Consider the following 26,726-nt stretch of genomic DNA (forward strand, 5'->3'; position numbering starts at 1 on the left):
GCTTATGTGCTGCTTCCTTCATACTGGTTTGCTATGAGAATTGGCAGCATAGGTTCATTTCTTCAGTAGGCTAACTTCAAGCAACCTGGCCAGTAAGAGGACTGCATTCAACCACAACCAACTCCTAACTTCATCAGTGAGGTCCTCATACCTGCAGCTGACAGGTAAAATCTTGGTAGCAATAGTCCAGGATGAAAGTGATGGTGTGAAGCTCCTCTGTGACAGGCAATAATCCCTATGGGAGGGAGAGAGAATGAGAATTAGCAAAGGCAAGAGGCACACACCTAGTTGAGTCTGTTATTTTATACAGGTTTTTCTAGAACCTTAAAGATTTATTGGGTTGTGAACATCAGATGCGAGAAGTGTTAGAAAAACTGACTACAGTGGTACCTCGGGTTAAGTACTTAATTCGTTCCGGAGGCCCGTTCTTAACCTGAAACTGTTCTTAACCTGAAGCACCACTTTAGCTAATGGGGCCTCCCGCTGCTGCTGCCGCCGGAGCAGGATTTCTGTTCTCATCCTGAAGCAAAGTTCTTAACCTGAAGCACTATTTCTGGGTTAGCAGAGTCTGTAACCTGAAATGTATGTAACCTGAAGCGTATGTAACCCGAGGTACCACTGTATACACACTCCCAAAAGCCATATTTTTCACTCTATTAGATGCACCAGACGATAAGACGCACCTAGTTTTTAGGGGAGGAAAACAAGAAATAAGAAAGCAACGCAAAGCACCCTGAGCTAAGAGGGAGCGCTCCTCCATCTTCGCTCAGGAGGCTTTGCAGGGCTATCCCTGAAGCCAGGAGAGCAAGCGGGATCGGTGTGCACCGATCCCTCTTGCCCTCCTGGCTTCAGCGAAAGCAAGCCTACTGACTTTCCTCCCAAAAGAGCCGCACGCTCTTGGGGGCTTTTCCCCGAGGAAGGAGAAGGGCAGCTCTTCTCCCTCCTCCGGGAAAGGCCCCCAAGAGCCACACACACGCTCCACACGGCTCTTTAAAGGGAGCGCTGAGCAGAGCCTCCCACCTGCATTCGTTCCTTAAGACGCACACACATTTCCCCTTACTTTTTAGGAGGGGGAAAGTGCGCCTTATAGAGCGAAAAATACGGTACTTAGGTGTGTCTGTGCCAAAAAGGCCATGAAATACAGTACAATGTCAGTTTATTGTGATGAGGATGCCCCAAGCCTCCAAGCAAACTAACTCTACTGTATGCATTGTTGTATTCACACACACCCCCAATGCATTTGGCTTTCAATTTATTATCAAGTTGTTCTGTATTTTACGGATTCCAAAGTCCCTTCAAGACATCTTCCTGCAGAAAGTGATGGATGAATATAATAAAAGAAATAATGACAGAGCACACTTAACTTGAAAAACACTTTTCTGTCTGTACTACGTCTGACTAAGAGCCTTGGATTTCCAGCAGTCAATGGAAAACCCAGGTTGAGAGATGGCAATATCGTACCTAAGTCTGCGGAGAACTGAGGCCTTCTCTTTAAAATGCCTGTTATCAGATAGAAACCCTCTGATTACACACTAGGACGATTCTGTGCATCGGCTATTACCCACAGGGCAATCGTGATAAATAAAGGACAGCAAGCCTTATGGAGGCACTACTACTACTATTATTATTATTATTTCCTTTATGAAATCTTGCATTTTAGACACACGACAATCCAGTGTTCAACTGGATCGTTCCAGTAGCAGCTAAAATTCTAGTTGGTTAGCGGCACTTGTCTCTCTGTTTTTATTCCGGCTTGTTCACATAACTATTGTATCTTGCTTTTATAATTGTTTTTTTTTGCCATTTTAAAACTGCTGGTCTATGGCCGTAATAAACTGATCGGATCGGACTGGTGTGCTTACAAAGCCACCCCACTAAGCCTGCTCGTCCTGTAAGCAACAGCAATAGCACTGCTGGGAGGCCAAAGAGGAGCCACATCACGGCTGCATTGAGCCAGCCACTCTTGGAAAAGGCAAACCCACCTCACTGAGGCCTTTGCTGCCCTTGCCTTTGCCCAAACCGCATTTCTGCTCCTTCAGCATCTGCAAAGAGAAGAAGAACCACATGTTTACAGGGCTGGAAGCAACCAGATGCCATAATGCTGGGCAGCGCCCCCTGGCAGAAGTCAAAGCTGTTCTCATGCCTCTGAGACAGGGATCAGCAACCCTTTTTCAGCCATGGGCTGGTCCACCGTCCTTCAGATCATGTAGTGGGCTGGACTATATTTTTTTGGGGGGGGGGAAATGAACGAATTCCTATGCCCCACAAATAACCCAGAGATGCATTTTAAATAAAAGCACACATTCTACTCATGTAAAAACACCAGACAGACCCCACAAATAACCTAGAGATGCATTTTAAATAAAAGGGCACATTCTAAAAAGGTAAAGGGACCCCTGACCATTAGGTCCAGTTGTGACAGACTCTGGGGTTGCGGCGCTCATCTCGCTTTATTGGCTGAGGGAGCCAGCGTACAGCTTCTGGATCATGTGGCCAGCATGACTCAGCCGCTTCTGGCGAACCAGAGCAGCACACGGAAGCGCCGTTTACCTTCCCGCCAGAGCGGTACCTATTTATCTACTTGCACTTTGACATGCTTTCGAACTGCTAGGTTGGCAGGAGCAGGGACCGAGCAATGGGAGCTCACCCTGTCGTGGGCATTCAAACCGCCAACCTTCTGATCGGCAAGTCCTAGGCTCTGTGGTTTAACCCACAGCGCCACCCGCGTCCCCAGACACATTCTACTCATGTAAAAATACGCTGATTCCTGGACCGTCCGCAGGGTGGATTGAGAAGGCAATTGGGCCGGATACGGCTCCCGGGCCTTAGGTTGCCTACCCCTGCTCTAAGAAGATCCATCTTCGTGCAAACGTACAAAGGGTGTTGCAAACTCAGAGGAGTAGGAACAGAGAGCAACTCACTGAGAAATGGGAGACTGGTAATCATTATTAAAGGGGGAGAGGAGGGAAGCTACAGCAAATGAATGTCAAGGCCCAATTGATGGTAGGGAAAAGTCCTTCCTGCCACGCATTTGATGCTCAGTCATAACCTGCCTGTGAATAAGGCCAGTGGGTGTCGTTGTTGGTTTTATTTTATTTGGGGGGGGGGTGCGTTAAAGAAATGAGACACCAGGACTAATCTCTCTATAAAAGTGGCTGGGGGTCCCAGCACAAAATGGCTGCTATGGGGAGCAAAAATGAAGAGGCAGTGTGCTCCATACATGTACTAAAAAAAATACACAGCAAGGCCCATACATTATGTTCCTCCCCACTCCCTGCCCCAGAAAGACTAGGCTCAAGTCTTCTTCATAAATATTTAGGCCTCCTAGCAGGTCCCAAATGGGGGAATACAGTGCTCTTTCCCAGGACTCAGGAGCTAGAGTAGGGAAAGTCATTAATTATTATTTTTTTAATCTTATTAACATATAAAACACATATATACATTTACACGATACACATACACAACATACTACCTTATTTTCATAACATAAAACATACCTACATTACTCTATATAATATCTACCTATACTGAACATATTAACATATCTACACACCTACCCCACACGGACACCCACCAAGTGACTTGACTTCCAGCCGTTCTTGTTACGCTACTTTATTTTTCCAACTAGCTTAAACACATTTCATTATTTCTTTAATCTCTTCTTCTATCCTGACTTTACTCTCCTTTCACTCTAATCATTTTCTGGATTCACTCAATATCTGTCAGAAATTCTACTTTTTCTACATAAATTTTGTTGAATTCCTTAAAGATAGCCCACTCCTTATTCACTTTTTGTACCGTATCTCCTCTTATCCTCCCTGTTATTTCAGCAATATGGAAGTATTCCATCATTTTATATAACCAGTCTGTTTTAGTTGGGACGCTGCTATCAATAACTTTGCCGCTGTAGTTGCATACATAAATATATCTATAACGAACTGAAAAAGATGTTTAGATTTTCATTTGAAAAAAATCCAGAATCCTTTCTCCTAGGTATCATGTCAGAGGAAATAAAAAGAATGATCAGGGAAAGTCAATTTTATTTTTTTTCTTATTACTACTACTACTATTTATTAAATTTGTATACCACCCTATATCCGCAGGTCTCAGGTCAGTTCTCAAAATAAAATCACAATATAAAACCACAAAATAAATAATAAAAATAAAAACAAGAATGGCCCAATAAACCCCCCCCCCAACACATTTCTTGTTTGAGCCACATAGAATGGAGGAAGAAAGTCTCAAAAAGAGCTGGCCAAAATGTCTTCCATATTTATTTTGCCGCACGTTGTTCAGAATTGTGTGGCAACCACAGTAGCAGGAAAAAATTGGGGTAGGTGGGTGGGGTTTGTGGCACAGGGTAACAGGGAGTCATCCCAGAGCTCAAGACTTGACTTGTCAAGTCTTTCTTCCACCACAGCTGCACAAACACAAATTCCCATCCCAGAGCTGCAAACAAACAGGAGTTTTGCATCTCCCCCATCACCAGGCCCTTACAATGTACTTGAAGTCACAGATGAGCCCCTCCACCTGGGGCCGGTCCATCACCATGGTTTTGGTGGTTGACGGCAAGATGTTGAACCTCCGAAACCTACAAATGCGAGAGGGAGAGATTTTTAAAAGCGCGTGCACACACACACACACACACACACACACGTAATCTGTGAAAGCTTGCCATTCCCAGCTGGCCAGTAAAAAGTTTATAGTCAGGTTGAGTTTTATTGTTATGCTATTCTGCTCAAGAAGGGACACGAGTGGGGCTGTGGGTTAAACCACAGAGCCTAGGACTTGCCAATCAGAAGGTCAGCGGTTCGAATCCCCGCGATGGAGTGAGTTCCCATTGCTCGGTCCCTGCTCCTGCCAACCTAGCAGTTCGAAAGCACGTCAAAGGGCAAGTAGATAAATAGGTACCGCTCTGGCGGGAAGGTAAACGGCGTTTCCGTGCGCTTCTCTGGTTTGCCAGAAGTGGCTTAGTGCTGCTGGCCACATGACCCAGAAGCTGTACACTGGTTTCCTCGGCCAATAAAGCGAGATGAGCACCGCAACCCCAGAGTCGGTCACGACTGGACCTAATGGTCAGGGGTCCCTTTACCTTTATTCTGCTCAAACAGCAGAATAGGAAGCCCAGCTGCCATGTTTCCTTCTGCTCATGTGCACCAGTTCCGGGGTTCAGCTTTCAGGAGCAATGACTTGGATAGAGCCTTTTCTACATCCCAGAAGACACCTCCCTGCTGCCAATTCCCCTACCATGCAAGCGAGCAAATTTCACATCACCATCTCCAAACTGGTGTGTGTGTTTTGTAGAGGTATTCTGCAACATGCAATTGGATGCAACAATAATACAGTGGTGCCCCGCAAGACGAATGCCTCGCAAGACGGAAAACTCGCTAGACAAAAGAGTTTTCCGTTTTGGAGGTGCTTCGCAAAACGAATTTCCTATGGGCTTGCTTCGCAAGACGACAATGTCTTGCAAGTTCCTGCTGGTTTTTTTCCCTCCCACCCCCCTTTTTCTAAGCCGCTAAGCCGCTTATCAGCTGATCCAATCAGCAGATAAGCCGCTAAAAGCCTCTAATAGCGCTAATCCTTCAATGGGCTTGCTTCGCAAGACGAAAAAACCGCTAGACGAAGAGAATCACAGAACGGATTCTTTTCGTCTTGCGAGGCACCACTGTACTTTTGTGGTCAATTTGTATTGGACTGTCCAATCGCCATTCCAGTTTATTAGTTGTCTCGCGATGCCCCTCTAACCTTAATTACATTATTGCCGTTTCGAGGGGCACCCGCACTTCAGTGCAAAAAAAGCAAGATAAATAAACAACAACCTGGAACATGTTTTTTTGGTATGAAGAGTTATGGGATTTCAGCAGGAAGTTACGGGAGATGCACTGATTGGAATCAAAGCAATACAGTGGACTCTCAGGTTGCTAACGTGATCCGTGCAGGAGGCACGTCCGCAACTCGCAGCGCCGCGTCTGCGCACGCACGGGTTGTGATTTGGCACTTCTGCGCATGCGCAAAGCATGATTTTGTGTTTCTGTGCATGCGCCGAAACCTGGAAGTAACCCATTCCGGTACTTTCGTGTTTCGGCACGTCCATAACACGAAAACGTGTAACCTGAAGCGTCTGTAACCCGAGGTATGAGTGTATGTCTACCCTGAAACTTTTAGAGGACTGAAAGCAGGGTTTGCATATGCGCATCGCAAAAACATCAAGAGCATAAATAAGAAAGATGGCAAGAGAAGAAGAGTTTGGATTTGATATCCCGCTTTATCACTACCCGAAGGAGTCTCAAAGTGGCTAACATTCCCCTTTCCCTTCCTCCCCCACAACAAACACTCTGAGAGGTGAGTGGGGCTGAGAGACTTCAGAGAAGTGTGACTAGCCCAAGGTCACCCAGCAGCTGCATGTGGAGGAGCGGAGACGCGAACCCGGTTCCCCAGATTACGAGACTACCGCTCTTAACCACTACACCACACTGGCTCAGGGGGCCAAGTTGCTGGGTAAGCAAAAGCCTGCCCCTTCCTCTGCCATGTAGGTGCCAAATCAAAGCTTGTGCCCCACCACCAGCCTCCCAATGGGCAAGGCTCACTATTTTCCATTGCCTTTCCACAGCTGTTGCTTACCTTTCCAAATTAGCAGCGTTCCTGCAAGACATGAAGAAAAAGAAAGAGTTTTTAGCGGAAGATGACCCAGCCCTACGCCCTCCCCACAAGTCGCACCGCTGCAATCTTCAGCCCTGCCCTTGCGACTATAAAACAAAAACACCTTGGCACTTCACCAAGAGGAACTCACCGGTCAATCTCTATCTTCACCTCCATCGGGTGGTTTCGATCCAGGAGCTTAACCAGGAGCCTGAATTAAGTGGCAACAACAGTTTGTTATAACCCACGAGATCGAAAGTGGCAGGCAGCGGAGTTTCGCTCCGTAAGGGCAAGTGTGAGCCCGGCTCTGTTTCCTCCTTAAATCTCCATTTTTCAGCAGGACGGAGGATGGGGGCAAATGTAAAATAAGTCGGATCTGGCGCCACCTGCTGTTGGCAACCTTGCCCCAACCCCACTACCAGGCCTCACTGACAGCAGGCCTCTGTCCTTCCTGTACCAAATCTTCCCTGCTCCCTCATTTTAAAATCCAATGGCTTTTACTGCAATGTTCTTTGCTGAATACGTCTCTTGGATGCATCTAAGCAGAGGCCTCCTGATCCAATCACCTCTTCCATCAGGGACGGCAGAAACTGTGACCATCCAAGATCCTGCTGGCCTCCCAAGTCCAATTCATCCCTGCGCTGGGGCTGGCTTTGGTCTTTCAAATTTCAGTAACGCCCTGTGCAAGGCCAAAATCTGGCGCCCCATTCCTCCCTCCCGTTCTGCTCAATTCACTAGGTCGTAGTTTCGACACACCACAGTGCCCCCTAAGCTCAGTGCCCAGTGGGGTGGAAATGGCTGCACTGCTTTAATAATAATAATAATAATAATAATAATAATAATAATAATAATAATAATTTATTTATACCCTGCCCTTCCTGGTTCAAAACCAGGCTCAGGGCAGCTAACAAGAAATTTAAAACACTTTAAAACAATTATAAAAGCAGCATAAAATACAGTATAAAAACATGAATAACAATAAAAATCAAAAATCAATTAGATAATCCCCAGGGCTAGCTGGCTGAATTGGTCCTACTTGGGCCAGCGAGGAGGCCAGGGGAGAATTAGCTGGGGGGGTCTCAGAGCTGGTGATCTTCATAAAACAGGAGGGGGAGGGAAGGGAAATAAAAGAACAAGCTGAAATCAAATGAAAGGCCAGGTGGAATAGCTCTGTCTTACAGGCCCGACAGAAGGAGGTTAAATCCTGAAGGGCCCTAGTCTCATGGGACAGAGCATTCCACCAGGTCGGAGCCATCACTGAAAAGGCCCTGGTGGAGGACAGAACTGCCTCTGCCCCCTGGCCATGCTGACTGGGGCCAATGGCAGACTGACAACAACTGGAGAACCCCAAGCTGTTTGCCCAGTGGTTTTTAATTCATTCCAAAATGGCCGCCACCTGGAAGCCACTGCTGGATTAAGGACCTCTCTCCTCACCTGGCACGGACAGAGAACTTGTTGCTGGTTCTCAGCACCAGAGGCCGGCGGTTGGGCAATGGCATGGAAGGCTGAATCTCCACCACAAATGCACTGGGGAGAAAGCAGAAAGATCTTCAGCACCCACAATCTCCCCCTACTCACTTCCTTGTCTCCCCTTATTCGACGGGTGCCCTCCCTTCCTCTTGGCACCTTTTCAGAAGACAGGCAATTTGCTCTTTCAGCCGCTTCTCCTGCTGGGGCAACTGGACCCGCAGGGGATCTCCTTCATAGGAGACCTTCTGGCGCAGTTCCTCCAGGGTGCGAAGCAGCAGCAACAAATGGAAGAGGTTCTCTGCACTCCCGGTGAACCTACGGTGAAGCAAAAGAGATGGTAGGAGCACCGGCTGGAGCTGCAGGCGAACTTACCGCAGACCTTCCCATTGAGACTTACCACTTCTCCAGTTCTGTCAAGCTGGTGTCACAATTGTCCCCAATACACGCCCGCCGCTGGCAGTCTTGCCACACCGCTAGCTCCGCCAGCAGAAAGTCCCTCAGGGTATCGGAGCGGCCTAGCAGCTCGTTGATCCGATCCAAGAGTTCCTGTTAGAAAGACTGTGAATAAGTAAGAGTGTACCCACACATACAGGCCTAAGTGGGGTGGCAGAGGGGACAAGGTATCACTGGAGCGGATCCTACGGTCCCTGGTACAGTGAAGACATTGAGAAAGATACATACCGTATTTTTCGCTCTATAAGACACACCCGACCATAAGACGCATCTGGTTTTAAGAGGAGGAAAACAAGAAACAAGAAAGCAACGCAAAGCCTCTTGAGCGAAGAGGGAGGAGCGCTCCCGCTGCGTTCAAGAGGATTTGCGTGGCTATTGCTGAAGCCAGAAGAGCAAGAGAGATAGCTGCGCACCAATCCCTCTTGCTCTTCTGGCTTCAGCGATAGCTGCGCAGCCTGCATTTGCTCCATAAGACGCAAACACATTTCCCCTTACTTATTAGGAGGAGAAAAGTGCGTCTTACAGAGCGAAAAATAGGGTACATCACAAGGGTACAGTGGTACCTTGGCTCTCAAATTTAAACCGTCCTCAGAGTCCATTTGACTCCCAAAACTGTTAGAAGGTGGCTTCCGATCGGCCACAGGAATTTCCTGCACTCAAGCAGAACATTTTCGGCTTCCGAAAAGCATTCGTAAACACTTACTTCCAGGTTTGTGGTGTTTGGGAGATGATTTGTTTGACAACTAAGCCGTTCAGGAACCAAGGTACCACTGTGTTTTGGGAAATGATACATGACGAGATAAAAAAGATGTTTAAAGTGAGCATGGGGAAAAACAACCACCCTGAAGTATTTCTGTTAGGGATTATAGGGGCGGAAATACCCCCAAAATTTGTTATTTATGTATGTAACAACTGCAGCTAGGATTCTTTATGCACAGAAATAGAAGGCAGAAGAAGTTCCCACCAAAGAAGAATGGGTAAGGTAGACGATGCAGGACGGGCAAAATTAAGAGGATCTCATGATGAGTGTTTCATGGAAGAATGGATGCCTTTCTCAGACAGTTTAAAGAAATACTATAGTACGATGAGCTCAGGAGCAGGATTTGAGCTACAAGCCACAGAAGCAATTAGAATATAATATTGTGGCTATGATTTGATAGGAGACAGGGAGCAGCAGAAGGACAGAAACAACAACTCCATGGAAAATGGGATGGGAAGTAAAAAAAATAAATAAGAGAAAAGACGAAATTGTGATTTTATTGCATGTGTTAAAAATGTTGAAACTTAATAAAATATCATCGGAAAAGAGAGAGAAAGATAGTGTTTAGACTCACTTTGCGGCAACGGTTCACATTATTCACCATGTCCTGCAATGCCCGTGTTTTTTGGGCTGCAACCTCAGGAGTGAGCGTACTTCCTGCAAGAGAAAAATTGCATTTAATACCACGGGTGAGGTCGGCGGTAGCTACTTCCAAGCCAAGAAGGACCCACCGGAAGCTGCCAACTATTGCCTCGGGGAAGTTTGATTCCTGGCGTCTCGCCAGCCAGCAAGGGTAGACAGGAAACACAAGGCACATTACGGATGTGCTTCCTTTGTGGGTTCTTTATAATAATTTTATAATAATAATAATAATTTATTATTTATACCCCGCCCATCTGGCTGAGTTTCCCCAGCCACTCTGGGCGGCTCCCAATCAAGTGTTAAAAACTACAGTATTATATATTAAAAACTTCCCTGAACAGGGCTGCCTTCAGATGTCTTTTAAAGATAAGATAGCTGCTTAGTTCCTTCACATCTGATGGAAGGGCGTTCCACAGGGCAGGTGCCACTACCGAGAAGGCCCTCTGTCTGTTCCCTGTAACCTCACTTCTTGCAATGAGGGAACCGCCAGAAGGCCCTCGGCGCTGGATCTCAGTGTCCGGGCTGAGTGATGGGGGTGGAGACGCTCCTTCAGGTATACAGGACCGAGGCTGTTTAGGGCTTTAAAGGTCAGCACCAACACTTTGAATTGTGCTCGGAAACGTACTGGGAGCCAATGCAGCTCTCTCAGGACTGGTGTTATGTGGTTCTGGTGGCCACTCCCAGTCACCAATCTAGCTGCCGCATTTTGGATTTATTGCAGTTTTCGGGTCACCTTCAAAGGTAGCCCCACATAGAGTGCATTGCAGTAGTCCAAGCGGGAGATAACTAGAGCATGCACCACTCTGGCGAGACAGTCTGCGGGCAGGTTGGGTCTCAGCCTGCGTACCAAGTTGGAGCTGGTAAACAGCTGCCCTGGACACAGAATTAACCTGTGCCTCCATGGACAGCTGTGAGTCCAAAATGACTCCCAGGCTGCGCACCTGGTCCTTCAGGGGCACAGTTACCCCATTCAGGACCAGGGAGTTTGGCTTTCAGTCACTGTTTTGGTGTGACAGTAACTCTCTCTTTCCTTGCTTTGCAAAAAGTCCCGTCAATAAATAAGTCTTCAAAGTGCCTCAATTTAATTTTTTTGTTTATTTGTTGCCACAATAGATTGGCATGGCTAGCCCACTAGAGTTTGTAAAGGGGAGATTTGAAAGACGGAGGCATCTACAGAATCTAAGCTGGGAGATTAGAGACACCACATTGGTTCAGCGCGCACACACACACACACCTGCCAGCTGTTTTTAGGCATGTGGCATGGAAATCAGAAGACAGGAAGGCAAAGATTGTGGACTTTGCAAGAGAAATCAGGGCAAGCTGTCTGTTTTTAAAAGAGACCATCCCCAGCAATTAAGGACAGTTGAAGAGAACAGTTCTCCTCCAATCTTAGCCATGCCTCTGAATACCAGTTGAAGAAAATCACAGGTGGACGGAGGACTGTGTCCCGCTTCCAGACTTCCCAAAGGTATCTGATTGGTCACTGGGAGAATAGGATGCTGGACTAAGTGAACTCTTCTTGCATTCCTCACCCAACATCTGGTGCGTCTTGTAACGGAAGTCAAAGGCATCCTGCAGATCTTCAAGATGGCCTACGGAACATTTCAGACCCTATGGAGCAGAATCAGGTGGCATTCTCAATCAAAGTAAGCAACTCCAGGGAACCAGGGGTGCCCTGCCCACATGACAACCCACCCTGAAGAGTAAGGGCTAAACAGGAGCCCACCCACTCCCACACCGAGCGCCTGTCTGTTGTCTAAACGGCCTCGGCCCAGTATACCTGAAGGAGCATCTCCACCCCCATCATTCAGCCCAGACACTGAGGTCCAGCTCTGAGGGCCTTCTGGCGGTTCCCTCACTGCGAGAAGTGAAGCTACAGGGAACCAGGCAGAGGGCCTTCTCGGTAGTGGCACCCGCCCTGTGGAACGCCCTCCCATCAGATGTCAAGGAAATATACAACTATCTGACTTTTAGAAGACATCTGAAGGCAGCCCTGTTTAGGGAAGTTTTGAATGTTTGATGCTTTATTGTGTTTTTAATATTCTGTTGGGAGGTGCCCAGAGTGTCTGGGGAAACCCAGCCAGATGGGTGGTGTATTAATAACAATAATACTAATACTAATACTAATACTAATACTAATACTAATACTAATACTAATACTAATAATAATAATAATAACAACCAACTCTTGCCAGACTAGCAGCTGCCTATTCCCAAAATGGGAGGGAAGGGATGCAACTACCCCTTTTTTAAAAAACAGGAGGTTGTGAGAGAGAAACTGAAGTGTGTGGGACAGGGAGCGCATTGTGATCTGTGTGGCAACAGATGTTATGGCAAGACCTCTAAAAGGCCACCTTCAAATACTGCCCCAGTAAATTCCCATGATTTCTGCCGGGGCAGCATTTGAGGCCTCACATAAGACCCGCCATCAGTTGCCGCCTCCACAACCGGGTAAATTGAGGGGGAAGTCTCAGACCGCTCAGCACTCCCAAAGGCATCAACAGGCACAAACAGGGTCTGAACTTTGCACTGGACTACGGGGCCAACGGAAACAACACGTTTTCTCTTGGGGGGAGGTTGACAATCCCTTTTCCCAAGCCTATTCCAAATCAAGTTGTAGGGGTGGGACCCCCCATTATTTACTTTTGAGGGTCCCCCTCCCAATTTCCCTTAAGCAGGGGAATGGCCTAGACCAGGAGATATTTACCATAGGGGCTAAACCATTTCAACACTCAGCCGATTTGTATAGGCCTACAGGAAGTATTTGCTATTCAGGAAAAAAGCATTTCTCTCTGTAAGCTCCGTTCAAGCTTCACATTTACCAAACCGCACGTTGGCTCTGCCCCAAGTTGGCGAGGCTCTTTTGACATCAACAGGAAATAGAGCCTTTATAGTGTCATCGGACCAGGCCTGCAGAAAGCTTTTCCAGCAGAGATTCAGCGTGCGCCTTCTGTTTCAACTTTTAAACGCCTGCTGAAAACCTTTCGATTCTGGCAGGTTTACGCAGGCGATTAAGAACCCATCTTTCCATGACCGTTAGCTGATGAGCTACAGTTTTAATTCTTGCGTGTGTGCTTTTATTATATGCAGATATTTTTGTAAACGGTTTTGATATTCTTAATGATATAGCGGGATGAAAATCTTTCTATAAATAAAACAAATGAGCGGATCTGAGCTAAGACTATTTAGAGAAAGACTGTGTAGCTCAGTGGAAGAGCATTTCTGGCACCTCCGGGGGGGCAGGGCGGGGGGGAAAGAGAAACTCATGGTTGAAACCCTGGAGAGCCACTAAATTAGCCGGAATAATGCAAGGCAGCTTTCTGCATTCTGTGGAGGGGAAGCTACTCCCGAGGACTGAGACTTCCCGCATAGAATCGCTGCAGGGTGGAAACGCCTGGTGCTAAGAACACATCTTTGCACAAAGAATCACAGAACTGTAGATTTGGAAAGGGACCCCAAAGATCCAACACTCTGCAATGCAGGAACGAATACGCACCTGTCCCATGCGGGGATCGAACCTGCAACCGTGGCGCTATCAGCACCACGCTCTAACCAACTCAGCTACCTAGGCTGCAATGAAACCTCTGAACACTCAATTGGTGCGTAAGCGGAAACAGGTGGTTACTGAGTGGCTCAGAGCACTGGTGGAGAAAGGGGGTGCGGCCCACCCTGAGTGTCATCCGGGGGGGGGGGGGGAGATTGCTGCACCACCACCCCCGGGTGCACAGCACATACGCCTCTCTATGCCGAAGCAGCTAGCTCCACCTCTGGCTCAGAGGGCTCAAGTCCTGGGTCTTCTGCAATGAGCCCTGGATCTCCTGGCCTCTCCTCTCCCAATTTTGCCCATTTGCTGGACGGGCTGCAGGATGCAATGCGGTCAAGACCCCCGTCACCCACCACTTACATTTGCATCCCCCTATTAAAAAAATTACAATATGCAAATATTATGCAAATATGCCCATGCCCTGAGAGCCATCAGAACACCCAGCAACATGCCGGGGGGGGGGGGACAATAAAAAAACTACTGTGTTTTTCGCTCCATAAGACGCACCTGACCATAAGATGCACCTAGTTTTTTAGAGGAGGAAAACGGGGGGGGGGGGGAATATTCTGAACGAAACAGTGGGTGTATGATTTTTGTGGTTCATGCTGTGGCCACAGACATGTGATTTGACGGTGAGTTTGGGGTAGCCCAATGCAAAAATCCTGAGGATCCATGTGGATCCGTGCTTTGTAACCATGTTTTTGCGCCATTGCGGCCCCACGAAGCAGTGGATGTGCGAATGTTTTGGTGCAGGCTAAAGCCATGGACATGCTATGTGATCTGATGGTGATTTTGGGGGGTCCCAATGCAAAAATCCTGAGGATCCATGGGCTTTTACCTCCCCACTCCCAGGCAGCCTCCTTTATCGCTAGCCTCCCTTATCTCCCTCCCCATTGCTTGCCGATCAGCTGCTCAGTGGCTTTGTTTCAACACTCCCTTCCTTCTTTAAAAAAAAAAAAAAAGCACGATCTGCTTTTCGTCCCTGGGCAATGCGGCTCCAGGGACCATGCATTCGCTCCATAAGACGCACAGACATTTCCCTTTACTTTTTAGGAGGAAAAGGGTGCGTCTTATGGAGCGAAAAATACGGTAAACTAAACTAAACCCTGTAACAGGTCATGGAAGGGGAGGGGGTCTGTACAAATACACTGCATTTATGTCAGCCGTAGCTCCTGGCATCTACTGCATGAACAGGGTCAGGAAGAGGATCACAGAATATTACACACAAAATGGGTGGCTTGCAGGATCCGGTGAATTAACACGTCCGAGAATTGGAAATCCTTGCAAAATAACACTGCAACGAAAGGGAAGCAACCCAGCAGGTATTACACACGCACTCTCACCTGAATAGTCCTTCGCATATCCATGAGCCGGCTCTCAATGTTGTGATGTGGGTTGAGGACCACAGAGGCACTGGGGGGTGGTTCCACCCGTGCCTGCAGAGGGAGGGAGAGGAAACAAAACAGTCGGACTTGGAAACTATGAACTGGTGCTGAGGATCATCATTGCTGAAGGCACACAGAGAGAGTATGTGCCTAGGATTGCCCATCTTCTCCAGTTCCACGCACACAGAGAGCAAGTCCGTTGTAGAGCCCCAAAGGTGTCAGCCATCTTAAAGTTTCTAGCCCTCACTGTTGTGAAAATTCATTTGAAAAACCAATTCAAAAGGGACTGACCACCTGCACCTTACGTGAATACTTCCATGCTCTTCTTTCTGTCAACCACACATCACTGCTCTTATTACTCGCTTATCTGGACCATTCTTCTACTCGCTATAGTAACACCAGTGTGTGTGTGTGTGTGTGAGAGAGAGAGAGAGAGAGAGAGCGCGCGCGCAGATTTGGCAAACTTTCCAACGCCAAGCTCAGTTCTAAGATGCAAACTGAAAACATGGATGCAAAAAAGCAAGAAAAGGCATCTCACGGTACAATTTAGTAACTAGGATGGTTCACTTTCAGTGTAAATGAGGGATCGGCAACGTGTGGCCCATGGGCCAGATGCGGCCCACAAAGACCGTTTTACCAGCCCCCAAACCGAGACGAGTGGCGCCAGAAATTGCGTCTGCGCACACACAGATACCGGAAATCGCGTCTGCGCATGTCCAGACGCTGAAAATCACTTCTGTGCATGCGTGGTTTTTGGTGTCTGGGCATGCGCAGAAGCGATTTCTGGCACCGCAGACATGCGCAAATACGATTTCTGGCATCGCACTGCGCCAGTCCGGGCCACGGACGATCTCCTTGGGAGTGATCCGGCCCATGGCTGGTAAACCTTGCCAACTCGTGGCATAAATACAGTGGTACCTCAGGTTACATGCGCTTCAGGTTACAGACTCCTCTAACCCAGAAATAGTGCTTCAGGTTAAGAACGTTGCTTCAGGATGAGAACAGAAATTGTGCTCCAGCGGCGTGGCAGCTGCAGGAGGCCCCATTAGCTAAAGTGGTGCTTCAGGTTAAGAACAGTTTCAGGTTAAGTACGGACCTCCGGAACGAATTAAGTACTTAACCTGAGGTACCACTGAACTGAAGAGAAGCATGTGCTGAGAGCAAATGATGAGAGGAAATTAAGGAGGCAGAAGTTTCCAGCAAACTAGGGCTGTGACCAACTCGGAAGGAGGATGAGGAGAACTGTAGCACAAGGAGCAGATACGACAGCCCAGCGTGAGAACCAAGCAACTCCACCTCCATCATTGTGCCCGGACGCTGAGGTCCAGCGCCGAGGGCCTTCTGGCAGTTCCCTCACTGCGAGAAGCAAAGCTACAGGGAACCAGGCAGAGGGCCTTCTCGGTAGTGGCACCCGCCCTGTGGAACGCCCTCCCACCAGATGTCAAAGAGAAAAACAACTACCAAACTTTTAGAAGACATCTGAAGGCAGCCCTGCTTAGGGAAGCTTTTAGTGTTTCATAGGTTATTGTATTTACACGAAATTAAGAGACGCCTGCTTCTTGGAAGAAAAGCAATGACAAACCTAGACAGCATCTTAAAAAGCAGAGACATCACCTTGCCAACAAAGGTCCGTATAGTAAAAGCTTTGGTTTTCCCAGTAGTGATGTATGGAAGTGAGAGCTGGACCATAAAGAAGGCTGATTGCCGAAGAATTGAAGCTTTTGAATTATGGTGCTGGAGGAGACTCTTGAGAGTCCCATGGACTGCAAGAAGATCAAACCTATCCATTCTTAAGGAAATCAGCCCTGAGTGCTCACTGGAAGGACAGATCCTGAAGCTGAGACTCCAATACTTTGGCCACCTCATGAGAAGAGAAGACTCCCTGGAAAAGATCTTGGTGTTGGGAAAGATGGAGGGCCCAAGGAGAAGGGGACGACAGAGGACGAGATGGTTGGACAGTGTTCTCAAAGCTACCAGCATGAGTTTGACCAAACTGCGGGAGGCAGTGGAAGACAGGAGTGCCTGGCGTGCTCTGGTCCAGGCGGTCACAAAGAGCTGGACACGACTAAACGACTGAACAACAACAATTTTTAGTGTTCTGTTGGAATCCGGCCAGAGTGGCTGGGGAAACCCAGCCAGATGGACAGGGTATAAATAATAAATTATTATTATTATTTTATTATAAGCGAGTTTCTCTTACCCGCGACCCGGCCAAGGCTTCTGCGAGGATCCCTTGCTCTTCTCTCAGCAAGCCATCAATGAAGTTGGCTAGCTGCTCTGGATGATCTTGATACTTGGCCTGGAAGGAAAGGCCACAGCAAAATGACCCAAAAAAGACATGCAAGCATGCTGCAACAATCTGGTTACAGTATTGACAGGAGAAGAAGGTACTTCCCACATTCATTCATTCATTCATTTAATCATTCATTTAATCCCTGCTAGAGAACAATGGGAATTAAAGTTAAGCGAGTACTTGGAACTCGCAAAAACGACCAAATCATTCAGGAATAAACCAATCGATGTAGTCCAAAAGGAGTGGGAATGTTTTAACACTTGTCTAATGAGACAAGGTTCAACAAGCAAAATACAGTTGTGCCTAGAATAAATCTGTAAATAGAAAAAATGTTTCCTTATACCAAGATGAGGACAGGAATTGATCAGAAGGTCAGCGGTTCGAATCCCAGCAGTGGGGTGAGCTCCCGTTGCTCGGTCCCTGCTCCTGCCAACCTAGCAGCTCGAAAGCACATCAAAGTGCAAGTAGATAAATAGGTACCGCTCCGGCAGGAAGGTAAACGGCGTTTCCGTGCGCTGCTCTGGTTCGCCAGAAGCAGCTTAGTCATGCTGGCCACATGACCCAGAAGCTGTACGCCGGCTCCCTCGGCCAATAAAGCGAGATGAGCGCCACAACCCCAGAGTCGGCCACGACTGGACCTAATGGTCAGGGGTCCCTTTACCTTTACCTCTCCCTGGCTGCCAACTGAGAATATACTGAAGATATTAAAGATATATCTCAACGTATACGATAAAGTGGGCTTCAGTCCACGTAGGCTTTTTCCACAATACAACACACACTAATGCACATATACATACAGACTCATCCCATTCTTCCGATTATGAAATTGTTTCAATCAATTTTAATTTTGCACTTTTGTGTTTGTGTGTAATAATTTTATTAAATTCTGTTTCACAATTTCAAATAAACATTTTACAAACATTAGAATATCCACTGGCTTCCCTTCTTTTCTTTCCATGGTTCATTTTACATATCACATACATCCCTGCATATTTTACTCTAACCATTCAAATCACTGTTTACATCCATCCAAAATTGTTCACTCTGTTGAATTTATCTTAATGCTGCCAGCGTTTTCGGTTCTACACAGCTCTTTTCCATATACAGGGGTACCTCGGGTTAAGTACTTAATTCGTTCCAGAGGTCCATTCTTAACCTGAAACTGTTCTTAACTTGAAGCACCACTTTAGCTAACGGGGCCTCCTGCTGCCACCGCGCCACCAGAGCATGATTTCTGTTCTCATCCTGAAGCAAAGTTCTTAACCTGAGGTACTATTTCTAGGTTAGGGGAGTCGGTAACCTGAAGCGTATGTAACCTGAGGTACCACTGTAGTCAATAAATGTTTCTCAATCTTCGTTAAACTTTAATTTTGCATTGAGCGGGTAAGAAATCTAAGACACAACAAGAGTACAATCCTAGGCCTTCTCAACAGAGGCCTCTCAGTTGCCCAATGCCCTGCCACAAAACTGAGTTCTGCCAGGATTTTGTTGTTGTTGTTCTCACAGACCTTTTAAAATCTGTGTTAATCTCAGGTATTATGCTGTATTTAAATGTGGCAGTTGGACTGCACATTTATAGGTATTGTGTTTACTTCTCAAGATTTTTAGACTTCACTGATTTCTTTTCAGAGCTGTCTGCCCACCAAAACAAGGAATATCAGAGAGAGATTGTGTATATTTGAAAACGTGGGCTGCATTAAGATAAATTCAACAGCGTAAATACGTTTTGATGGATGTAACAAGGGAATACTGAATGGTTTAGTTTTTGTAAAACATGCAGGGATTTATGTTATGCAAGATGAACCATGGAAAGAGAAGAAGGGAAGTCATTTTAAGCCTGTTTAAATGAATATTCAAAAATGTAAAACAGAAAATTTAATACAAATTATGGGGGGCGGAGATTCTCCCTCTACAAACCCCCCCAAAAATCTACTCTCGGAATTCCATCAGTATATGGAAAACACTGGATGCCAAAGCCATTGTTTCTAGCACCACTGCTACTACAGTCGTACGTCGGAAGTCGAACGGAATCCATTCCGCAAATCCGTTCAACTTCCAAAATGTTGGGAAACCAAAGCGCAGCTTCTGATTGGCTGCAGGAAGCCCCTGCAGCCAATCGGAAGCCCCGTCGGACGTTCGGGTTCCAAAAGAATGTTTGCAAACCAGAACACTCACTTCCGGGTTTGCGGCGTTTGGAAGCCAAAACGTTCGAGAACTAAGCTGTTTGAAAACCAAGGTACGACTGTATATAGAATTTCATTTACATGGATTTTGGCGTCCTAAACTGGTTTTTATAGTTTTGTATGCCTTTGCCTTCTCCACGGCCTCTCTTCCCAGGGAAATATTAGTTCTGCTTTGGCTGTTTCCCTACGGCTCAGCCCTCCAATGTGCCTAAAAATTTAACACCCTGGGCCCATACCTGCAGGTTGAGTTTGGAGCGACGCAGGTTGTGCTTCAGAACCATGTTAGAATTGTTTTCTTCCCCCAAAACGAGACGTCCGAGTTGATCGTCGAGCAGCCCCAGCATGGTGTGGAAAAGGCTGCAGGCCTGCGAAGGGTCGGATCGTGCCGCTTCGTTCCTGAAAGGAACACGAAGGAGAAATGGCAGAGGGAGGGCGAATCCTTGGCTCAAATGCACAAAAACAAGGATAAGTGGTACCTCAGGTTAAGTACTTAATTCGTTCTGGAGGTCCGCACTCAACCTGAAACTGTTCTTAACCTGAAGCACCACTTTAGCTAATGGGGCCTCCTGCTGCCGCCGCACCGCCAGAGCACAATTTCTGTTCTCTTCCTGAAGCAAAGTTCTCAACCTGAAGCACTACTTCTGGGTTAGCGGAGTCTGTAACCTGAAGCGTATGTAACCTGAAACGTATGTAACCTGAAACGTATGTAACCCAAGGTACCACTGTACAGTGGTACCTCTGGATGCGAACGGGTTCCGTTCCGGAGCCCCATTCACATCCTGAAGTGAATGGAGATCTGTTCCGGAGACCCGTTCGCATCCTGAAGTGAACGTAACACGTGACTGTATGTTTTGCCGCTTCCACGCATGACATCATTTTGAGTGTCTGCACATGCGCGAGTGGCGAAACCTGGAAGTAATGCGTTCCGTTACTTCCGGGTCACCGCGGAGCGCAACCCGAAAATGCTTAACCTGAAGCGTATTCATCCCGAGGTATGACTGCAGATCAAGGTTTCCCAGCTTAGGCCTCCAGCTGTTTTTGGACTACAGTTCCCATCATCCCTGACCACTGGTCCTGCTAAGCTAAGGATGATGGGAGTCGTAGTAATTTTTGATATAACCGTAAAAACTACAGTGCTACCTTGGGTTACATATGCTTCAGGTTACATATGCTTCAGGTTACAGACTCCGCTAACCCAGAAATATTACCTCGGGTTAAGAACTTTGCTTCAGGATGAGAACAGAAATCGGGCTCCAGCGGCGCGGCAGCAGCAGGAGGCCCCATTAGCTAAAGAGGTGCTTCAGGTTAAGAACAGTTTCAGGTTAAGAACAGACCTCCGGAACGAATTAAGTACGTAACCCGAGGTACCACTGTACTCTGAAAATTTATTACTCCAAAAATGAAACTTTCATCTTCTTGTAAATATTAAGATTATACCAGCAGGAATGAGTCTTTCTGTAAAAAATAATAATGACTGGAATAAAGTCCTACTGACTAGTGATTGAAATCAAATCTACCTTGGCCACAAGGGTGCTTTACTTGTCCAAATCAGGAGCAGCTTGTGAGGAGACGCAGTACTGCGCACTTGGGACTCCAAGTGACAGAGTCACTGCCATTTGACGGGGAAAATGGGGGGGGGGGGAGTGAGGCAGCAAATAAATTCTAGGGTGTGTGGGTGAGGAATGGGAACAACACAACATAAAATTTTGCTTCCCTCATGGAGCTACAATTCCCAGTGTTCCCTGTGAAGAGGTACTGATTGTTAAACCACTTTGAGAATTGCAGCTCCGTGAATGGAATTGGGGTGTCTCCTAAGAACCCTCTCTCTCTTTTTTTAAAAAAATCAGTCTTTATTGGTTTATAAACTACACAGACACACAAAGAAAATGAAACAAAATAAAACACACACAGCACATAACTCACAAATGAAATGAAATAAAACAGTACAATATGACAACACAAAAATATTTCAGCCATCGATTTCCAACCTCCTAAGAACTCTCAGCATCCATGACAAAGCAGAGCTCCCATAATTCTTTGGGGGTTATCAAGTGGTATTTTTCTTTAAAAAAGAGGTGCCGGAACTGTCCATGAACACATCCCTTGTTATCTTATAATGGCAATGGAGTTCACCTGAGAGGTGCCAGAACTGAATTACGGCTGCGGGGGAAATGGCCTGGGTATATCGTAGTGTGTTAAATGTATCAGAGCCTAGGACTTGCCGATCAGAAGGTCGGCGGTTCGAATCCCCGTGACGGGGTGAGCTCCCGTTGCTCAGTCCCTGCTCCTGTCAACCTAGCAATTCGAAAGCACACCAAAAAAGTGCAAGTAGATAAATAGGTACCGCTCCGGCGGGAAGGTAAACGGCGTTTCCGTGCACTGCTCTGATTCGCCAGAAGCGGCCTAGTCATGCTGGCCACATGACCCGGAAGCTGTACGCCGGCTCCCTCGGCCAATAAAGCGAGATGAGTGCCGCAACCCCAGAGTCGGCCACGACCACCTTATGATCAGGGGTCCCTTTACCTTTACCCATACATAATGGAGAAGCCATAATGGTGGAGAACCCATAATGGTGGTGGTTGGGGGGAGAGAAATAGCCAGGAAATGGGAGTTTCCTTTCTTGACAGCGACCCAAGTGGCATTACCAGTTCTGCTCCTCGATCCAATAGGCAAGGTATTCTCGTACTTCCATGGGCAGGCAGTCTTCAGAATAAAGGTCGTGCACCTGGTCCAGGTAAGATCCACCCAACTTCTGCATCTGTTGCCACTGAGACATGTTTGCTGGCGGGAGAGTCAAGACTGGGCTCCTCACAGCTGACAATGCCTGAGGAAGCAAGTCAGAACATGAAAAGCTTGAAAGGAGTCCTTCATCGCGAACAGAGAAACTGCAAGTCACAGGTCCTATTTTAGAATGGACAACAGATGACCATAGCTGTGAACTTACAGATTTGAAAATAAGGGACCAGCAGCCTCGAAAATAAAGGATCAGCAGCCAAAATAAGGGATTTTCCAAGCACAGGTATGTTCACCTTCTGAGCCCCTCCGAGCCAAAGGCAGAAAGCCCAGCCAGCAGACAAACGAAGCCTCAAGCGGTGGTTCCCACAGCGCAGCAACCCGGCAAAGGGGATGCAGCAAGGAAAACCACCGTCACCTCTCCGCTGGGAAGCGCTGAGCAAAGGTGAGTCCCCAGGCAACGCGGCCAATTTGATCGGCACAAGGCATGCAAGCTCTACACCCCAGTCGTTCTTAGACTTCTTATTGGGTGAGCAACGCAGCCAAGCAACACAGTTAGAGCCTCCCTCCTCCCTGGCAGGCAGGGAGGGAGGGAGAGGAGCTGCTTCCTTTGAAACCCGGGAAATTTATGGGATATCATCAATCCGGGACAGCAGCAGGACACGGCACTGGGATAAGGGACTGCCTGCCAAATAAGGGACGCTTGACAGCTATGCAGATGACAAGAAGAGATGTTTGGAAACTTAAGAGGTTTGGACAGAAGCTTGGACGCAGCGAACTGCGCGGATAAGAATAAAAGGGGAAACGCCTAGTAAAAGCGAACTATTGGCTTTCATATATACAGAAAGAAGGAAAGAGAATTATTTAAGAAATGATAATTGCTGATTTAGTGTGGATTTGATCATTTGTGGAGCAACTTCACTTGTATATACAGCAGATGCAAAAATATTGCATGTGTAGATATTGGCAAGTGGATAGATACTTAAGTCTAAAAACAATGCAGAGTGGATGAAAATCAATGATTTTTTTAAAATCAGATTTTAAAAATTTAAATCAATTTTTAAGATATAAATCGGATTTTCAAAATTTAAATTGGACTTCCAAATTAAATGCTTTTGGAGGAAAAAATCTTTCTAAAGATAGTTTTCTATTTAAGTTACATTATAGTCCAACGGCCACTCATCAGGAAATAAGGATTTGTTTTAAGTTTTTCATGTGTGCTGAAACTCAGCCTAAGCTGTGTGTGTGTTTTTTAAACCATTTAACAAACCATCAGTTTAAACCATCAGTTAACAAACATGGATACATATGCTATAATGTTATTGTTTTTGTTAAATAAATTGTTTAAATTGTTATAAAGGAAATGATTATTTTTCTCCTTCCAATAAAGTACAGCAAAAAAGTTGTCCAGATATAAACAGTTAACTTATTAAAACTCACAATAATTTCATAATTACCTGTCTATGTATTTCTAATAGTATAACCAAATAAGTCATTTTTTATCTAACTGTAAAAACTACTCTGGAAATTTATTATTCCAAAAATGAAACCATGTGGTTGTAAATATTACGGAAGCTCCTTCAGCAAATCAGAAGCCACGGAACCCGTGTCGGACATTCGGGTTCCAAAGAATGCCTGCAAACTGGAACACCCACTTCTGGGTTTGAGGCATTTGGGAGCCAAAACGTTCGACTCACAAGGTATTTGGGATCAAAGGTATGACTGTACAGCTTTTGGTGAATGATGACACACTTCTTTCCCCTGGCTTTTGACACCTGAGATGCATATTTTAAAGACCCACTTTATTTCTGTAATTTTAAGTTGTTCGTTGTGTTTTAATTATTGTAAGCTGCCCTAAGGCCCATGGGTAAAGGTAGGTAATAGATTGTAATAATCATAATTTGCTTTTAGGGGACATATAATTTTTTTTTATCTTTACACCAAACTGTAAGCATTTTATTGTTGTTCTTCCATTACGCTAGGACATGGGTAGACAAACTAAGGTCTGGGGGCCAGAACCGTCCCAATCACCTTCTCAATCCGGCCCGCAGACGATCCGGGAATCAGCATGTTTTTACATGAGTAGAACATGTGCTTTTATTTTAAATACATCTCTGGATTATTTGTGGGGCACAGGAATTCGTTCATCCCCCCCCCCCCAAATATAGTCTAGCCCCCCACAAGGTCTGAGGGACAGTGGACCGGCCCCCTGCTGAAAAAGATTTCTGACCCCTGTGCTAGAAGAACGTGATGCAAGCGTTTTGTATATTTCAATTTCTTACTATATATTTTTATCTTTATACTTGTACAGTTTAACATGCAATCTGTTAAATTATTTTAATCTGAGCAATTCACAAATAATGGATGCAATAGTGCACTATGACTATTTCTTTTTAATTCTTGGCTGTACAATTTTCCCTTCAGCAATAAAAACAGCGACAATAAAATGCTAACATTAAAAAAAGACTCCAATTTGACCTCTGAATCAGAAATCGTAACTGAGTTATGCTCAGTTACAAAAGTCTGTTACCATGAGATTTAAGCAACTCTGCCAGTTTTCAGAGTCAAAAACTAAAAGGAGATGTGAAACCAAGGAGAAAAAATGCCAAGCAATGGGGGTAGGGAGGAAGACAGGACGGCATTATTCTTCCAGTCCCCTGGCCACCCAACCCTGATTTCATCCAGAGCTGGACCATAAAGAAGGCTGATAGCCAAAGAATTGATGCTTTTGAATTATGGTGCTGGAGGAGACTCTTGAGAGTCCCATGGACTGCAATAAGATTAAACCTATCCATTCTGAAGGAAATCAACCCTGAGTGCTCACTGGAAGGACAAATCCTGAAGCTGAGGCTCCAATACTTTGGCCACCTCATGAGAAGAGAAGACTCCCTGGAAAAGACCCTGATGTTGGGAAAGATGGAGGGCACAAGGAGAAGGGGACGACAGAAGACAAGATGGTTGGACAGTGTTCTTGAAGCTACCAGCATGAGTTTGACCAAACTGTGGGAGGCAGTGGAAGACAGGAGTGCCTGGCGTGCTCTGGTCCAGGGGGTCATGAAGAGTCGGACACGACTAAACAACTAAACAACAACAAATTATTCTGGAAGAAAACCCTACCAATTAAGAAAAAAAAATTACCTGCTTGCAACAACAAGCCTGGAAGCACCAAAACCCAGGGTTTTTCACAGAACAAGCGGAGCAACCACAGCCCACTTGACCCATAAATCTAAAAATGCTGTTTCTCAAACGGTGGAACAGGACTCATCAGTTTGCCTCAGTGCCACCGCCTGCCCAGTTTTCCTTCCTCGCTTTTCTTCCCTGGCCACGAGCCATGCCAGCAACTCCGGGCAAGCAAGAAGGAAGGCAGCCAAGAAGAAAGGTCTCCTTCCTCTGAAGTGAAAGTACCAGAGGACATGTTGAAGGAAGAAAGTGAGCAAAATACGTTATTGTTGTTGCACGCCATCCCAATCGCTGAGTGGTGCGAGATTCCAGGGGTTCCGGGCTATCTGCATGATATAGGGTTTAAAGGTAAAGGGACCCCAGTCGTGGCCGACTTTGGGGATGTGGTGCTCATCTCGCTTTATTGGTCAAGGGAGCCGTAAAGTTCAACAAGGGGGCCCTGGGGCAGACCACCCCCTCCGGAAATAGAACTTAGTTGAAGATGCTACCTGCCCTTGACTGGAATCCTAAAACAAAGCAAGTTTTCAAAGAGGACTTTCCCATCCATTTTCCGCCTCGCCAGGACCACCTGCGTGACCCCAGGTAAAACACTCTCCAGAGCCTGGGGTGCAGTTTCCTGAACAATGCGAGATTGGGGTGCAAGGAAACTCCCCTTCCCTGAGCTTCCTGAAGTTACGGTACCTTCTGGTCAAGGCGTTTTTGTTTTGTTGTGTTCTGAGACTTCTGCGAAGGGATGCGAAGAGCGTAGGACTTGCCGATCAGAAGGTCGGCGATTCGAATCCCTGCAACGGGGTGAGCTCCCGCTGCACGGTCCCTGCTCCTGCCAACCTAGCAGTTCGAAAGCATGTCAAAGTGCAAGTAGATAAATAGGTACCGCTCTGGCGGGAAGGTAAACGGTGTTTCCGTGCGCTGCTCTGGTTCACCATGTCATGCTGGCCACATGACCTGGAAGCTGTACGCCGGCTCCCTCGGCCAATAAAGCGAGATGAGTGCCACAACCCCAGAGTCAGCCACGACTGGACCTAATGGTCAGGGGTACCTTTACCTAAGGCTTCTGCAATGGTTTAGGGTCTCAGAAATGCGGGGTCTCAGGAAAAGCCACAGACATACATACATAAAACATGACACCTTAAAACAAACTTCCCTATACCTTCAGATACCGTGCTTGCAACTTAAAAATCCCGAGCTCAGGGGTTTATCTGTTGAATTCCGGGAGCGAACGGAGCTCATCGCCCCGTGGTTATAGATCCACAAGCTTTTATTATTATTTTTCCGGACTTCGCAGCAATATAATGCATTTGGGGCGGGGTGTCGTCGTGGTTGCGATTCCTACTGTGAAGCAATTGGAAGCCAGAAATCCTTGCCGACCTACTGCAATCAGTGCAGGTATCTGAGAGAGCCGCGATCTTCTGCCAAAGCGGAAACAGATCCCAAGATCTCC

At 46.6% G+C, this 26,726-nt stretch overlaps 1 protein-coding gene across 2 annotated transcripts in view; it reads right to left on the minus strand.

The window, feature by feature from the left end:
* The window catches only part of STAT2 (signal transducer and activator of transcription 2), a 44,052-nt gene that overhangs the window by 17,079 nt on the left and 247 nt on the right, over positions 1-26,726 (minus strand). The window contains exons 1-15 of one of the 2 annotated variants that reach the window (XM_083489945.1): positions 25,967-25,986; positions 22,018-22,196; positions 19,609-19,768; positions 17,097-17,195; positions 14,855-14,947; positions 11,500-11,578; positions 9,900-9,982; positions 8,510-8,658; positions 8,269-8,427; positions 8,077-8,169; positions 6,794-6,853; positions 6,625-6,645; positions 4,498-4,591; positions 1,983-2,042; positions 152-235 (exon numbers count right to left, since the gene is read on the minus strand). In XM_083489945.1, the coding sequence (XP_083346071.1) occupies positions 152-235; positions 1,983-2,042; positions 4,498-4,591; positions 6,625-6,645; positions 6,794-6,853; positions 8,077-8,169; positions 8,269-8,427; positions 8,510-8,658; positions 9,900-9,982; positions 11,500-11,578; positions 14,855-14,947; positions 17,097-17,195; positions 19,609-19,768; positions 22,018-22,148 (1,365 nt within the window). In that variant the 5' untranslated portion in view covers positions 22,149-22,196; positions 25,967-25,986. Of the gene's footprint in view, positions 1-151; positions 236-1,982; positions 2,043-4,497; positions 4,592-6,624; positions 6,646-6,793; positions 6,854-8,076; positions 8,170-8,268; positions 8,428-8,509; positions 8,659-9,899; positions 9,983-11,499; positions 11,579-14,854; positions 14,948-17,096; positions 17,196-19,608; positions 19,769-22,017; positions 22,197-25,966; positions 25,987-26,726 lie in introns of those variants that run through there. The other variant, XM_083489944.1, reaches the window with a different exon arrangement.

The sequence above is a fragment of the Podarcis liolepis genome (genome assembly GCF_965112155.1).
Source record: "Podarcis liolepis genome assembly, chromosome: 2".
NCBI lineage: Eukaryota > Metazoa > Chordata > Lepidosauria > Squamata > Lacertidae > Podarcis > Podarcis liolepis.